Source organism: Euprymna scolopes, chromosome 44 (assembly GCF_053919585.1).
Source record: "Euprymna scolopes isolate OS-2025 chromosome 44, ASM5391958v1, whole genome shotgun sequence".
Lineage (NCBI taxonomy): Eukaryota > Metazoa > Mollusca > Cephalopoda > Sepiida > Sepiolidae > Euprymna > Euprymna scolopes.
Genome location: NC_136525.1, coordinates 18,355,133 through 18,371,658, shown reverse-complemented (window position 1 = coordinate 18,371,658; position 16,526 = coordinate 18,355,133). Strand labels below are relative to the sequence as shown.

General features: G+C 34.5%; 1 protein-coding gene across 2 annotated transcripts in view; it reads right to left on the bottom strand.

Annotated features, from left to right (window-relative positions):
- Positions 1–16,526, bottom strand: part of LOC145268720 (dual specificity protein phosphatase 12-like) — an 81,681-nt gene that overhangs the window by 31,917 nt on the left and 33,238 nt on the right. For both annotated transcript variants that reach the window (XM_080124270.1, XM_080124271.1), the window contains exon 6: positions 14,032–14,080. In XM_080124270.1, the coding sequence (XP_079980396.1) occupies positions 14,032–14,080 (49 nt within the window). The remainder of the gene's footprint in view (positions 1–14,031; positions 14,081–16,526) is intronic.

Here is a 16,526-nt window from a genome sequence, read left to right as displayed (position 1 = left end):
AGAAAATAAAAAGGAACAAACCGTATTATGTGTTCATCAACGTTTCGTCTTTATTTCGAGACTTCCTCTGGATGAATGAGATTAAGAAACAAAAAATACCAGTACATAATATTTGAAAATGTTTCACGTGCACAGTGTGACGCAGTTCTATTTCAGAGAAACGGAAAAAAGACGTTGGAAATTCAAAAAGGAGGGGGGAGGGCTGGCGCTGTTAAAGAGAAGGACATTTTAGTGACGTCATATAGTCGTTAATGTAATTTTAAAACTATGAAACGCAGTTAATATTCTTATTGGAAAAAAGATATACCTCTGTTGAAATTCAAATATAGGTTTGTAACAGAAATGAAATGAGTGTTTTTTATGTAATTTATTGATTGAGATTATGTGTTAATTATTACAGGGGGTGTTTGAATGGTGTGAGAAAGTTAACCTGTGCCTACATAAAAAACACTCATTTCATTTCTGTTACAAACCTATATTTGAATTTCAACAGATATATCTTTTTTTCCAATAAGAATATTAACTGCGTTAATGTACTGGTATTTTTTGTTTCTTAATCTCATTCATCCAGAGGAAGCTTCGAAATAAAGACGAAACGTTGATGAACACATAATACGGTTTGTTCCTTTTTATTTTCTCTATTTTGTCAGAATACTATTTCCATTATTTTCATCATATATATATATATATATATATATATATATATATATATATATATAAGTTTGACTCATGTCCAGGTAACCTACATCTACAATTTTAAGTGTTTAGATCCAAAATTGACAGAAGAGTTTGGTAGAGTTTGCAAACGTCAACTCTTTCAACTTTGACCAGCCAAATCTTCGCTCAAAAACTGATTAAAAAGCTTGCTGCATGTCTGAATACCCTTTATGTAAAATTTCAAATGTTTAGACCCCAAATTGGCTGAATAGTTTGCTAGAGACCGTAAAGCTCAAATCTTTTGAACTTTGACCCCTTAGCAGCCAAATTTTCGTCCAAAAACCGATTAAAAAGCTTTCTCAATGTCTGAAAACACTTTATGTAAAATTTGAAATGTTTAGACCAAAAATTGGCTGAGTAATTTGGTAGAGGTCGCATTTGTTGTTTTGGGCTTAAATCAAATTAAAAAGTTTGATCATGTCCAAGTAACCTACATCTAAAATTTCAAGTGTTTAGATCCAAAGTTAGAGTTTAGTAGATTTTCAAACATCAAATCATTGAACTTTGACCCCTTGAAAGCCAAATTTCTGGCCGAAAAAAATTAAAAAATTTTTTCCCAAATCTCAATACCCCTTATGTCAAATCTCGAGTCTGTAGACTGAAAATTGGCAGAGTAGTTTTGCAGGGAAATGTACACACACACAGACAATTTTAAAGGAAAGACGAGGAATAAAAGTTATATATAATTCTATTATATCATTAGAGCAATAAGTAAAAGTTAAGAGGAAAATTAAGAAAAACCCTTTAAGCCATAGTATTTCAAAGCAAAATGCTTCTCATCAGAAGAGTAGAAGGGCCAGAATCATATAAAATGCAAATATAAAAAAACTGGCTTTTGACATTTAGATATGAAACGAGAATTAAGGTATCGTGAAAAGTAATTAAAAATAGGTACAACAAATGAGGGAAAATTGGATGCATTTAACTTCGAAATGCCATGGCCTAAAGAAGATTTTTCTTAATTTTCCCCTTATCTTTTCCTTATTGTTCTGATGACATAATAAATCTATATATAACTTCTATTCCTCATCTTTTATTTAATATATTTGTTTGCTCCTGTTAATAGTGTTGGCCCTGGATATGACCTTAAAATATATCCAGTGGTGAGGCTCCTGCTTGCGGGCTTTGGGGAGTGTGGAGCCACCCTTTAATTTCCATTGCTCCCAGGTCCACTCTGACCCGGAGTGGTAGTACCTGTTAGGGTCCCAACTATGGGTTAAATAGAAACTGACTTGAAAAACAACAAATATATTCTATTAAAATAATTTTTTAAAATCTTTTAATTCGGCATTAAATAACCTGAAAAGGGTTGATATGCCGTAAAACAAAAACAATCAACCAACTTAATAGTGTTGAGCTTTTCTCAAGTTTTGCTTTGATAAAGATTTACTCTTTGATAACATAAATATATATATATATATATATATATATATATTTTACTATGTTAATTAAATACCTACAGACACTAGCGCTTCATCCTTTCAGGAATTTTCAGTGCAGGGTGTCACGCTTAATAACACCAGTCGACAGATTCGAACCTGGCAACACAAGCAATCTCTGGCTCGATTAGCAAAGACCGTATCCAATCGGCTACCATTAACCGCAAGAAATATATATATATATTATGTTTTTATTCTTTCAACCTTGAGTTTTTTGGGCTTTTTTGTTCCAATAGTTTCAATAAAAAAAACTGTCCTTCTCTTCTGATGAGAAGCATTTAGCTTCAAAATGCCATGGAGAAAAAGAGAATTTTTCCTAAATTATCTCTTAACTTTTCCTTATTATCCTGATGACATAATAAAGTAATATATAACTTCTATTCCTTATCTTTCATTTAATATCTTTGTTTGCTCCTCTTAATAGTGTTGAGCTTTTCTTATCTTGATAAGTTTTGCTTTGTTAAAGATTTACACTTTGATAACTTAATTATATATTAATAGCGAAGGGGTACCTGGCGTTGCCCGGGTGTTTGGAGGTGTGTGTGGTTTTGGGTAAATAAAAAGAAAAATCGTTGATTATTAAAAAAACAAAATGAAGTCTTGACGTGCAGTTGGAAAATAGAAAAGTGTGAGAAAAAAAAAAAAAAAAAACAGGTGCCCGTTTTTGACGAGTTATTGACGTGAACTTTGAGTGCGGGACAGTGTTTTATTTAATGCGAGTCTGTTTTTTTATACGATAAAGCTTAATGCACATGCGACGATGGTAAGCGATAGCTATTCAGCAGTTAACATTTTCTGCGGGACAGTTTTTAATGAGGTCAATAAACCGGTTTGTTTGTTTTTAACTAACTTTGGAAAAAAAACAGCTCTCTGTTTATTAGGGGGAGTGTCTCGTCTCTAAATGAAATCAACCGTCTGATATGACGAAGCCGACATTGACCAAACGTTACATAGCTTTCTAGAGACCACTGGCCGTGGACCAGTATTTCGAATCGAGTTTCGTTTTTATTTTTATACCGAAAAACGAATGTAACACGTGCAGATCCGAAAACGTTGAATAATTAACGTTTCAAAATCGGGCAAATTAAATAGAGAGGCGACCACCGTTGTTAAGTCATAGATATTATCATTTAGACGTGATATAAAAAGTTTTAAAAATGAGCGACGGCCTCGAGAATCCGCCGGAAAAAAGCCTTTTGAACACATACACAAAAAGCGAACACACATACACACATACATTTTCGCTTTTATATATATATATATATAGATTATATATATATATATATATATATATAAACAAAGTTAAGAAACGCTGAGTCTGCACAGTGGGTGACCATTTGGGAATACCAAGTGCTGTATGTGCTCTTCATTTATTGTTTCCAATTGTTCTGAATTTCTATCTGCCATTAGAGTAAAGTAGTGCCAATTCTGGATGTCAAAACATCGGCAACCCTTGCTTCATAATGATATACACGCATACACACTCTTAAAAGGGTTATCCATTGCGTCTAGAGACTGAATAGAGTTCAAGTGTAATGTCGACAGACATTTTGCTGCTCAACTTTCTACATAGTATCCCTGCAAATATAGTAGCCCCTTACATCCAAGTGGAATGAAAAAAGCAGTAAAAAAATTTTTTAAAAAATGGTACAATACTTGAAGGTCACAGAAATAACATTCCAGCATTCACTTCAGACAGCGTGAACCGGCTTCCTACAAAGGAAAAAGTTTCTAGGAAATACCGAATCCACAAACGGTCATCAATTGCATGTATATCCCTATAAGGGGAGATGACGGCATTAGATTTTTGCAATTCATACAGTGCCTGGTATTCCCAGATAGTCACCCCTCCGGCACTGATCGGGCTCAACGTTGCTTAACTAACTTTGGAAAAAAAACAGCTCTCTGTTTATTAGGGGGAGTGTCTCGTCTCGAAATGAAAGCAACCGTCTGATATGACGAAGCAGACATTGACCAAACGTTACATAGCTTTCTAGACACCACCAGTATTTCGAATCGAGTTTCGCTTTTATTTTATACCGAAAAACGAATGCAACACGTGCAGATCTGAAAACGTCGAATAATTAACGTTTCAAAATCGGGCAAATTAAATACCTAACAAGAACCAGCGTATCAACGTGATTATATTGTATATCAAACTTGAAGTTAAAGCATGCAAACGTTTTAAACGAGACATATACTACACCCGTTTAGATGATAAACGATAAAGAATAAAGGAATATTTATCTATCTATATATATATATATATATATATATATACTAGCGGGGGTACTTGTTGTTGCCCGGGTGTTTGGGGGTATGTAGGAGAGGGTGACCCTGTTGTAATATTATTTAAAAAAAAAACATGATGTTAAGAAAAATTGGAAAAACCAATACAAAGCAAAACAGCGAACAAACGTTTAAAAAAAAAAAAAAAAGGAAAAAAAAAGGAAAAAAAAAGGAAAAAAAAAAGGAAAAAAAAAAATGTAAAAGAGGAAAAAAGTTTAGACAGGCTCGAACCCGAAACATCGAGGCTAAGGCAGAAAAAAAATGCCCGACACGTTACCCCTACGCCAAAGAGACATACACTTAATAACGGATAAAATTAAACCTTTAAAAACACTTGCAGGTGGTTGAAACTAACGCGAACGTTTTCTAGGTCAAACATGACGTCATTGTCGTAGTAGGAGGAGCAGAGAAAATGAAGGAATGATTTTTTTCGGCACCCTCCCTGTACAAAACTGATGATTTTTGGGTGAAGGAATTAATGTTTTTGGCCAATTTTTCGATATTTGTCGGGCGAAGGTTGGAACTTTAAAATGATACCTATCTGGCGAAAATCCGTGACCCGTGTTGAAAGTTTTTGCGAGACATACAAACACATATACATACATACACACATTTTCGCTTTATATATATATATATAGATAGATATATCTTCTATCTATCTATGTATATAAATGGCAAAATGTGTGTATGTATGCATGTCTTGCAAAAACTTTCAACATGGGTCACTGGTATGGTGTTGAACTACGACCCTTCGGGCCACAAATATCGAAAAATTGGCCAAAAACACTAATTCCTTCACCCTCAAATTTCCTACAGGGAGGAGTCGTTTTTTTTTTGTTTTTTTTTGCATCGTCATTTTTTTGAAAGTCATCGTATCATCGTATGTTTAATGGACTTTTCTTAATTTCAACGTTGCAAACTTCCGGAAGCATCGGTAACGCATCAGATTTTCTTTCACTTTCTTTTCCACCTTCACGTCATGGGTCTGAGCCTGCCTGCCTACTACCATTTTTTTAACACCTCTCTCCACTAACCCTAACCCTCTGTTCATATTGCCCCCCCCCTCTCTGCTACTACCATTTTTTTTAACACCCCTCTCCACATGGGCTGCCGACTGTTGTTTTGATTTCTCCCCCCACTCCTCGCTACTACTTTTTTTTTTAACACCACCTTCTTTTCTTTCTTTTTTCACACACCTACAAACACCCAGGCAACACCAGGCACCCACGCTAGTACATATATAAAAGGCAAAATGTGTGTGTGTGTGTGTGTGTATCTCACAAAAACTTTTGAAACACGTGACAGATCCTCACAAGATCGATATTGTTTTGAGGCTGAATCCTTCGGACAACAAATATCGAAAAATTGGCAAAAGACATTAATTCCTTCATCCTCAGCTGGGCAGTTTTGTACAAGGAGGGGTCGCTTTTTTGCCAACATTTTAGCAAGTCATCGTCACCGTTGGATTGACTATGCTTAATTTCAATGCTTTTGACTTTCGCTTGCACCATGGTCGCATCGTCTAAGAGGTTATGTTTTTTTTTTCCTCCTTCATGTTACGGGTTCGAGTCTGCCTATCTTTTTTTTTTTTTAAACACCTCTCTCCACCCAAACTGCCTACTGTTGGTTTGATTCCCCCACCCCCACCCACTACTACTACTATTTTTATCCCACACCCTGGGGTTCATTACTACACCTCCATAGACCCAGGCAATGCTGGGGACCCCTGCTAGTATATATATACATATATATATATATACATATATATATATATATATATATAAAAGTGAACGTCTGTGTGTGTACATTTCCTTAAACAATAACTCTGTCAATTTTAAGTCTACAGACTCAAAATTTGATATACAAGGTATGAGATTTTGGAAAAAATTTTGTGATTGATTTTCGTCCAGATGTTATATATTCGTTCTTCATTGAGGTTATCCTTGAGGGGTACCAAATTGAGCTTTCGTTACATTTGAATATGTTATATAGAGTTCTTCATTTAGGGGCACTTTTTACGTTTGGGTGTATACACTGTATAACATCAAAGATTCCGTGTGCGTATGATTTTCTCTAATATAAATGGTTGTGTGTTTGATTATCATAAAGGGAATCGTGTGTGTGACATGTAATTTCTGAACCTACCTCTGTTTCTTCAAAACGAACAATCTGGAAATTTCTCATCCTGGAGGGAGACTTGATACCTGTTTGACGAAGATTTATCACTCCAAGACGATGAATGTGTTTTATAGTTTTTTATTTCACTTTCCCCAGAGGTCCTGCAGCAGGTGTAAAGTGAAATCTGCTTGTGTGGTTCTTCTTCACACACGTCAGCGTTCGTCTCCCCCCTCCCCAGTTAAGAGGGGGGAGACCACGGAAAACGTCCGTCTTCTTCAAAGCTCAAATCAAATCTCCCAGATCTAGCCAACCACGTCACACATACGTAATTTGGTCAGCTAACCTTTGGTTCTGGTAAACGTGTCTACCTCCACGTTTACTCACCTCTCTCTCTCTCCCTCTCCCTCTCTCCTTCTCTATTCTATTATAGAGACACAGAGAGAGAAAAATAGAAAGAGTAAGAAAGCCAGAGAGGGGGGGAGAGATGCTCGTTAACACAGAAATTTGGCTGTTAAGGGGTCAAAGTTCAACGATTTGACCTTTGAGAACTCTACCAAACTCCTCCGACAATTTTGGGTCTAAACACTTGACATTTTAAATATAGGTTCCTTGGACATGGATCTAACTTAATAACTTGATTTGAGCCCAAAACAATAAATTTTAAGGGGTCATAATAGGGGTCAAAGTTAAAAAATTGATCACTTTTTTTTTTTTTTTTTTTTGCTCAACATACACCTCCAAAAACCCGGGCAACGCCGTGCTGAAATGCTAGTATATATATATAAAAAAATAAAATATATAAGATTTTTTTAAGTTAAACTATTTCAATTACATTTTCGGCTTCACAAATGCCCACAAATATAGACTGCTACTCATAGAACATATAATAAAGATAACCTGCTCCCCCGCATTGTTATCTACATTGCACTGTAGAGAACCTATTTTTTTTATAAAATTATTGTATATAATGGCTTGAATCAAAGTTTGAAATGCAAAAGTCAAGTATCATGCTTCAGTTGTGCTTTAAACATTCATTCAAATGCGCCCTGTCATATCAAAGAAACTACTGTTGATTTTATATGCCAGGCCTTTTTACTTGTGTGGTAATAAAACTTCTCAAATGTACTTGTGTTGCACTTCAAAAACGAAAGAGTTATAATGAGAAAAAGGGGGCAGAAAGTGAGATATAAAGTCACAAAAGGAGAGAGTGAAAGAGAAAGAAAGAAAGAGGAGAGACAAAACAGGTAAGAGAGAAAGACTGAGAGTGAGGGAGAGTGAAAGAAAAGGGAGTGAAAGAAAGAGAGGGAGAGGGGGTGAAATACAGAGTGAAAGAATGAAATAGAGAGGGGAAGGGGGGAATAAAATGACAAAAACAGAGAAAAAATTATAATGGTAAAGAGGGGGACAGAAAGTGAGATATAGAGTAAAAACAGGGAGAGAGAAAGAGAAGAGGATCGTGAAAGAAAGGGAAGGGGGAGAATGAAAGAAATAGAGGGGGAGAGAGTGAACAATAGATTGAAAGATAAAGAGAGGAAAAAAGAGAACGACAAAAGAGAAAGAATTATAATGATGAAGAGAAATCAGAAAGTGAGATATAGAATGAAAAAAAAGAGAGAGTGAAAGAGACGAAAGAGAAAGAGAGGAGATTGGGAATATAAAAGAGATGAGAGAAAGAGAGAGTGGGGGAAAAAGAAAGAGAGAGGGGAGAGCGAAAGAGATAAAGTGAGAGATAGAGTAAAAGAGTGAGAGAGAGAAGAGGGTGAAAGAGAGAAAAGGAGAGGGTGTGTCGGAGGGAAAGAGGGAGGAAGAAGGAGAAAGATAAAGTGAAAAAAGAGGATGAAAGAGAAAGAGAAAATAGTGAAAAGGAGATTAAAAGAAAAGGAGCACAAGAAAAGGAGTTAAGAAAAAGAGAGATGAATTAATAAAAGGAAAAGGGTGAGAAAAACGAAAGAAGAAAGAAAAAGGAAAACAGAAGAAAAATAAAAAGTAAAATTCAAGAAAAAGAACAATGAAATAAACAAAGAAAAACGAAAGAAAAAGAAAAAATGAAAGAAAACAGAATGGAAAGAAAAAAAATGGAAGAAAAAGAGAAATTAAAGAAAAAGGAAAATTGAAGAAAAAGAAAAATGAAACCAAAAAAGAAAAAGAAAAATGACAGAAAAAGAAAAATGAAAGAAAAAGGAAAATGAAAGAAAAAGGAAAATGAAAGAAAAAGGAAAATGAAAGGAAAATGAAAGAACAAAAACGAAAGAAAAAGAAAAATGAAAGAAAAACGAAAGAAAAAGAAAAATGAAAGAAAAACGAAAGAAAAAGAAAAATGAAAGAAAAACGAAAGAAAAAGAAAAATGAAAGAAAAACGAAAAAAGAAAAATGAAAGAAAAACGAAAGAAAAACGAAAGAAAAACAAAAGAAAAACGAAAGAAAAACTAAAGAAAAACGAAAGAAAAAGAAAAATGAAAGGAAAATTAAAGAAAAAGAAAAAAGAAAAAGAAAAATGGAAGAAAAAAAGAAAAACGAAAGAAAAAGAAAGAAAAATGAAAGAAAAAAGAAAAAGAAAAATTGAAGAAAAAACAGAAAAGAGAACGTAAAAAAGTAAGAATAACAAAATAAAAAGAGAAAAGGAAAAATAAAAAAAGAAAGAAAACAGAAAAAGAAAGAGAATAGAAATGAAAAAGATAAAGAAAAATGAAAGAGAAAGAAAAAAGAAAAACAGAAAGAAAAAATAATAATGAACAAGAAAAAGAGTGAGAAAAAAGAAAAAGAAAAAATAAGAAAAAGTAAAAAATGTAAAAAAAGAAAAACTAAAAACGAAAAATGTAAAAAAAGGAAACTACTTTTTTCTTTTTTACTTTTTTCTTCTTTTCTTTTTCTTTTTTCACTCACACTTCTTTTTTTAACCCCTTTTACCTTATATTTCAACCAAACACTGCAACAAAGTCTCACACTTTGCGAACACTGTACGTGCAGTGGCATTTCAAATGGGTCAAAAGCAAAAAAAAATCCAGCTGAAAATTTTGAGATATTCCTGCTGCACTCTTAAGGCGCCCTTGCGTCAGACTCCGCAGAAAAAGAGTCTGACAAATAGTCATAACGGTTCGATTATCGCCTCGGCAACTTGACGGCCAAACAAAGCCGAAACATTTATTCTCGCTGCACAAGAAACAAAACGAATGGATTTCAGAACAGACAGTTCAAGTTTTGGAGGCGGCCACAAAAGATGACGAACGACAGAGCAGGGTTTATCGCAAAGTATGGCGGGCAGTTAGGGTTATGGAAATAATTCGGTAAAGATGGATGACCACAAAAGGAGACGAGGAAAGTAATCGCTTGAAAATATCCAAAGACTGTAGAATTATTTTCTTGGCTCAGAAGAATTATTGTAAGATAATTCTAAGGAATCGTTTCTGGGAAATAATTCTTGAAAAATCGGTGTCTTTGCCTTCTTTATAAAATTAGTGTTTTCTCCTTTTTCAAATTGGTGTCTCCATCTTTATAAAATTAATGTCTTTTTTCTTGAAACTGGTGTCTTCTTTCTTTCGGTGTCTTCTACAAAATTGGTGTCTTTTTTTTTTTTATAAAATTTCTATTTTTTCTTCTTGAAAAATTGGTGTCTTTTTTTTCTTTTTGTAAAATTGGATCAGTGTTAATGAGATTACATGATTGTAAGTCGAAAGATGATGAGCACTATGGAAGTACTAACATTGATCAATTAATATTGGGTCACTACTTATCAAGGCCAAGAGCCACCCGAGGATAAGGGTTAATGAGATTGAATGACTGTCAGTCGAAAGATAATGAACACTATGGAAGTACTAACATTTATAAATTAATATTGGGCCATCACTTATCAAGGCCAAGAGCCACCCGAGGATAAGTATTAATGAAATTTAATGATTGTCAGTCAAAAGATGATGAACACTATGGAAGTACTAACATTGATCAATCAATATTGGTTCATAATCTATCAAGGCCAAGAGCCAACTGAGGATAATGGTTAATGAGATTGAATGATTGTCAGTCGAAAGATAATGAACACTATGGAAGTACTAACATTGATCAAGTAATAATGGGTCATCACTTATCAAGGCCAAGAGCCACCCGAGGATAAGTATTAATGAAATTTAATGATTGTCAGTCAAAAGATGATGAACACTATGGAAGTACTAACATTGATCAATCAATATTGGTTCATAATCTATCAAGGCCAAGAGCCAACTGAGGATAATGGTTAATGAGATTGAATGATTGTCAGTCGAAAGATAATGAACACTATGGAAGTACTAACATTGATCAAGTAATAATGGGTCATCACTTATCAAGGCCAAGAGCCAACTGAGGATAAATATTAATGAGATTGAATGATTTTCAGCCAAAAGATAATGAACACTATGGAAGTACTAACATTGATCAATTAATATTGGGTCATCACTTATCAAGGCCAAGAATTACCTGAGGATAATGGTTAATGAGATTGAATGATTGTTAGCCAAAATATGATGAACACTATGGAAGTACTAACATTTAACAATGATATGAATTGTGTTTGATTACTATTTGGTCACCACTTATCAAAACTAAGAGCCATTCGAGTATAAGGATTAATGAGATTGAATGAATTTCAGCCGAAAGATGATGAACACTATGGAAGTATTAATGTTGATTAATGGTAGAATGCTTCAACCATTTTTCTATCAACTTTAGTAATAGATTGGGTATGTCTTCCTGATCAAATTTGAAATCGATTTAATAGACTGCAATATCAATGATAGAAGCACTTCAAGATTTTATCAACTTACAAAAGACCCTAATAATAATAATGTACAGGCTACTATGATAGGGGCTAGCTTTATAGAAGGACAATTTAAACAGGGAGTTGGGCAGCAAAAAACAAGAGGTTCTAGGAAAGAAGCTATCAAAGTAGGGAATTCTCTTCTAACTTATTCCAATTAATTACCAGTTCAAGGTCAAAATTCTGAATCAGAAAACAGCAATTCTTCATCCTTTGTCATAAACAGAGCTCATAGAAGATGAGGACAAAAGGAAAAAATAAGATGAAGCACTAAATGTGATCATGTCTTTATAACAACATTTAACTTCAGGTCAGTTTCTGTTGTAGACCCGTGCTAGGGGTCACAAATGAACGAAACCACAAGTAGTGTAAAGTGTATAAAATATAATATGCATTCATCGTAAAGAATACAGGAGCCACTAAAGTGGTATGAGAGGAACGTGTTCGTAGCATGCGGTTAAAAATGGTAAGAATGTCTCCATTTAGTCTCTGAAACCAGTGGTATTCATAGGTCTGGTTGATTCCACTTAGTTCTGAAATAGGGGTAATTAGTACCCCACAACACTTTCGAAGAATTCAGCCATTGCTTTAAATAAATGCATGTTCATTTACCGACATGTCGAATAAGACATTTCAAATACAAAAATCTTCATTAGTTACTATTTACAATACCTCATCACAGAACAGAGTTAGACACCAGGGTCGTTTTTTTTACGTGGAGAAAAGGAATAAAAATAAAAATCGTCTCAGTCATGAAGGATTTCTCCTTCACTGACAGAGAACAAGAAATTGAAGTGCAACATCTCCATTAGTTATAGAAGCAATAGTATAGTTATGATTTCAAATAGACAGATAGTATTAATAGTATATTTCCAGTTTCAGACATACAGATACCAAATCTCTATTAATAATAGAAGTAATAGTATAGTTCCAGTTTAAGATAGACACATACCAATTCTCTATTACTAGAAGTAATAGTATGGTTGCGGTTTCGGACAGACAGATACCAAATCTGTATTAATAATAGAAGTAGTAGTATAGTTCCGGTTTCAGACAGGTAGATACTATATCAGCATTTGTAATAGTAGTAATAGTATCGTTTTGGTTTCAGATAGATACCAAATCTCTTCCTTCTTTTTCTTGGCCTGACTTTGTGAATGAAGATCCTATGAAAGGGGCTGTCCACGTTGACTGTAGGCATACTTGTGGCTAACAAGCCTGGTGCGAGACCAGTAGGTTTGGTTGCAGCGGCAGCAGTTAATAATCACATCAGGTACGCCTGCTGAGGCTTCCCGGATCTTTCTCCTGCAGCGTTTCTCACATAGATTCTCTGTGCGGGAGACAACAAAGGAGGTGACAGCCTGGTGGACAGTGCATAGCCAGATGTCATGGTCAGCAGCAAGAGTAAACCAAATCTGTATTAGTAATAGAATTAACGATACAGCTCCGGTTTCAGACAAACAGATACCAAACCTCCATTAGTAATAGAAGTAATGGCATAGTTATTGTTTCAGACTGACAGATACCAATCTTTATTATTGATAGATGCAATCATATACTTCCCGTTTCAGACAGACTGATACCAAACTTTCGATTAGTAATAGAAGTAATAGTATAGTTCGCGTTTCAGACAGACAGATATTAAACTTTCGGTTAGTAATAGAAATAATAGTATAGTTCCCGTTTCAGACAGACAGATATTAAACTTTCGGTTAGTAATAGAAATAATAGTATAGTTCCCGTTTCAGACAGACAGAAATCAAACTTTTGATTAATAATAGAAATAATAGTATAGTTCCCGTTTCAGACAGACAAATATCAATCTAACGATTAGTAATAGAACTAATAGTATAGTTTCCGTTTCAGACAGACAGATATTAAACTTTCGGTTAGTAATAGAAATAATAGTATAGTTCCCGTTTCAGACAGACAGATATTAAACTTTCGGTTAGTAATAGAAATAATAGTATAGTTCCCGTTTCAGACAGACAGATATTAAACTTTCGGTTAGTAATAGAAATAATAGTATAGTTCCCGTTTCAGACAGACAGATATTAAACTTTCGGTTAGTAATAGAAATAATAGTATAGTTCCCGTTTCAGACAGACAGAAATCAAACTTTTGATTAATAATAGAAATAATAGTATAGTTCCCGTTTCAGACAGACAAATATCAATCTAACGATTAGTAATAGAACTAATAGTATAGTTTCCGTTTCAGACAGACAGATATTAAACTTTCGGTTAGTAATAGAAATAATAGTATAGTTCCCGTTTCAAACAGACAGATATTATACTTTTGATTAGTAATAGAAATAATAGTATAGTTCCCGTTTCAGACAGACAGATACTAATTTTTATTAATAGATGCAATCATATACTTCCGTTTCAGACAATAGATACCAACCTTTTGATTAGTAATACAATTAATAGTATAATTCCGGTTTCAGACAGACAGATACAAATCTTGACTGCTAATATTAGTGCAATAGTACAATTAATAAAAGTAAGGTTAATATTTGGAATAAAATAGAGAATCATGGTAGCATTGAATGTGACCATTAATCTTTGGTTCCATAGCGGTAGAATGATGAAACCATTTCTCCAGTCCCCCCTGAGCAACAAACTGGATATACAACTTCCATAATCAATTTGGCCTGAAAGAATGACAAAAACTTACCGCACCAAATAAAAGATCCGAGTTTTGATTTGCATTTTGGACAGACCAGCTGCAAAAAACGAAAGAAAAAAATTCAAATATTTTAGTATATTATTTCTAAAAAATATAAAAACACGGTTGAAAAATGCTACATCAGGGCACATCAACATCTTTTTTTTTTCTTTTTTTTTACACAGTGGTCACCATTTATCAAGGCCCGGAAGCCACTCAGGGATAAGGGTTATTGCAAGTACAGTACGTTAGTGTGGAGATTTGATGAAGTGTTTACTTAAGGGGGCGGTTCATTAGGAATTTGTTAACGTTGGACTTGAAGACATCCAAGTTGTAGTCAGGTGGGAAGCAGGCAGACGGAACAGAGTTCCACAGGCGTGCAGTTCTAAGAAAGAAGCTTTGTTCATGGAATCCACGTTTCGATTTAGGCACAGATAAAGAGTGGGGGAAATTTTTCACAGTGGATTCGGCTAGACGGGTGTTTTTCGTGAAAGATTGGCGAGGGGGGACCAGAGATTGGAGTTCAGACGAGCACCTGCCATGGAAATAACAATAAAACAAAGATAGGCTCGCAACGTCTCTTCTGTGGGAGAGAGGTTGCAGGGTAGAGAAACGGGCATCCCCACCAAGTCACGAAGTCTATTTTGTACTCTGCCAAGGCAGGATAGGCTGTTTTTAGCAGCTTTTCGCCAGATGTGGCAGCAGTATTCCATCCTTGGACGTACTTGGCTTTTATATAGATAGAGAATTGCATCAGTAGTGAGATATCTTCTGGAGCGGTAGAAGGATCCCACCATCTTTCCAGCGACCTTGGCAACAGACTTGATGTACGTGTTCCATTTCAGATTAGGAGTGAAGGTCAAACCCAGAAGCTTGTCAAAACACGGGGCCTCTCCCAGGGGAAAGGGTTGGAATCGCGTCTCAAATCCTCCATCAATTAACAGTGAAACAAATTAATGCCAAGAAAATTCTAGAACAACTTACATACTAAAAAAATTTGTTCCGACGTATCCTAGTCCTACTGGGGACGGTAGAGATGGTGACGTAACAAAATATATAAAAACAATTAAGTTTCCCAGGTTCCTTGATAATGCGTTGTTATGGGAATGGGACAACCGTCCCGAAGACAGCAATAAAATGAAATGTACTGGACAACGAAATCACATAAGAAATAACGAGGACAAGTATCGTCAAAAAATTAACAAACTTTTATTTATATAAGAATAAAATAAAATTCAATTCAAGAAAAGAAAATTAAATATGCCTAACTAAATGAAATGATTTAATGATTCAAATTCTACCGAGAGAAAAATATATTAACAGTCAATGTTCACATAAAACAAGGAATCGTCTGCTCAATTAGATACAGGTTCTAGGGAAAGAGAGAGAGGTTGGAGAAATGAAAGTTTTGATTGAAAAACTCACTGAATATCCTTTGAAATGCGACCTTCCTTTTGTCTCTTTTTTTTTTATATATATTTCTTTCCTGTAAATTATTTATATTTGATTGCGCGCGCAGGTTAATTTTCATATTTTTGTCCTTCGGATTATTTATGTTTCATTACGTGCGTGCATGTTAATTGCTCCAATTATTGTTTCCGAAGCTCATCGAAGTCCTTGATTTATAGTAAAAGTTTCACTGCTCTATGATTCCTTCCTTCGCTGGGTTCATTCTTTTATTCAGTCAATATTTTAACTTTGACCGCTGATCATCGGCTGGTGTCGTTGATATTTACCTCCGCAACGCTGCTACCACGTCGTCGCCGGCTTCGCCAAACCCGACCTTCGCTGACTTACGCCTTGTCGCTTTTAAGCGCGAAGCTCCACTAAAAAAACTTTTTTAAATATAATTCGTTATAGTATTTTCTCGGCTAGATTCCTCGTTTCGAATTCAATTCTGAAATACAGTTATGATTGAAGAAAATCTGTTACTCTATCTAATTGGTGAGGTTGCTGTTATTTGGTTGTCAACCCTCTCCCATCCATCCCTCTTGTGCTGATAAAAAGCCTATATATAAATAAACTTGGTATCATCACTGAAACGACCGTACACATTTCTACATTGTTATTGCTTTGAATTCTTGGAACATATGTAAATGGTCTTGTATTAATTTACTAATTTCGTTTCTCTCTGCTACTATATTTCCAATCGTTTGAACACTATTGACCGTCTTAAAGTTGTGTCTGTATTTGCCATTTATAGTTGTTAATTTCCCTTAATTCTCACGGTTATTTATGGTGGTCTGGAAATAACATTCTAGCAAATGGAGTCAAAGATGGCTTTGTAGCTGGGTTCGAATCTCCTGACCAGTAGCAATCGTCACTTCCTGATGAATGCTAAAGTACAAAACATTAAAAAGGTGTAAAAATAGGTATTTTATAAATGTGTGTATATATATATATATTATATATATATATATATATATATATATATATATATATATGCCTTACATCCAAATTTTATAAATGTGTATATATTATATATATGCCTTACATCCAAAATA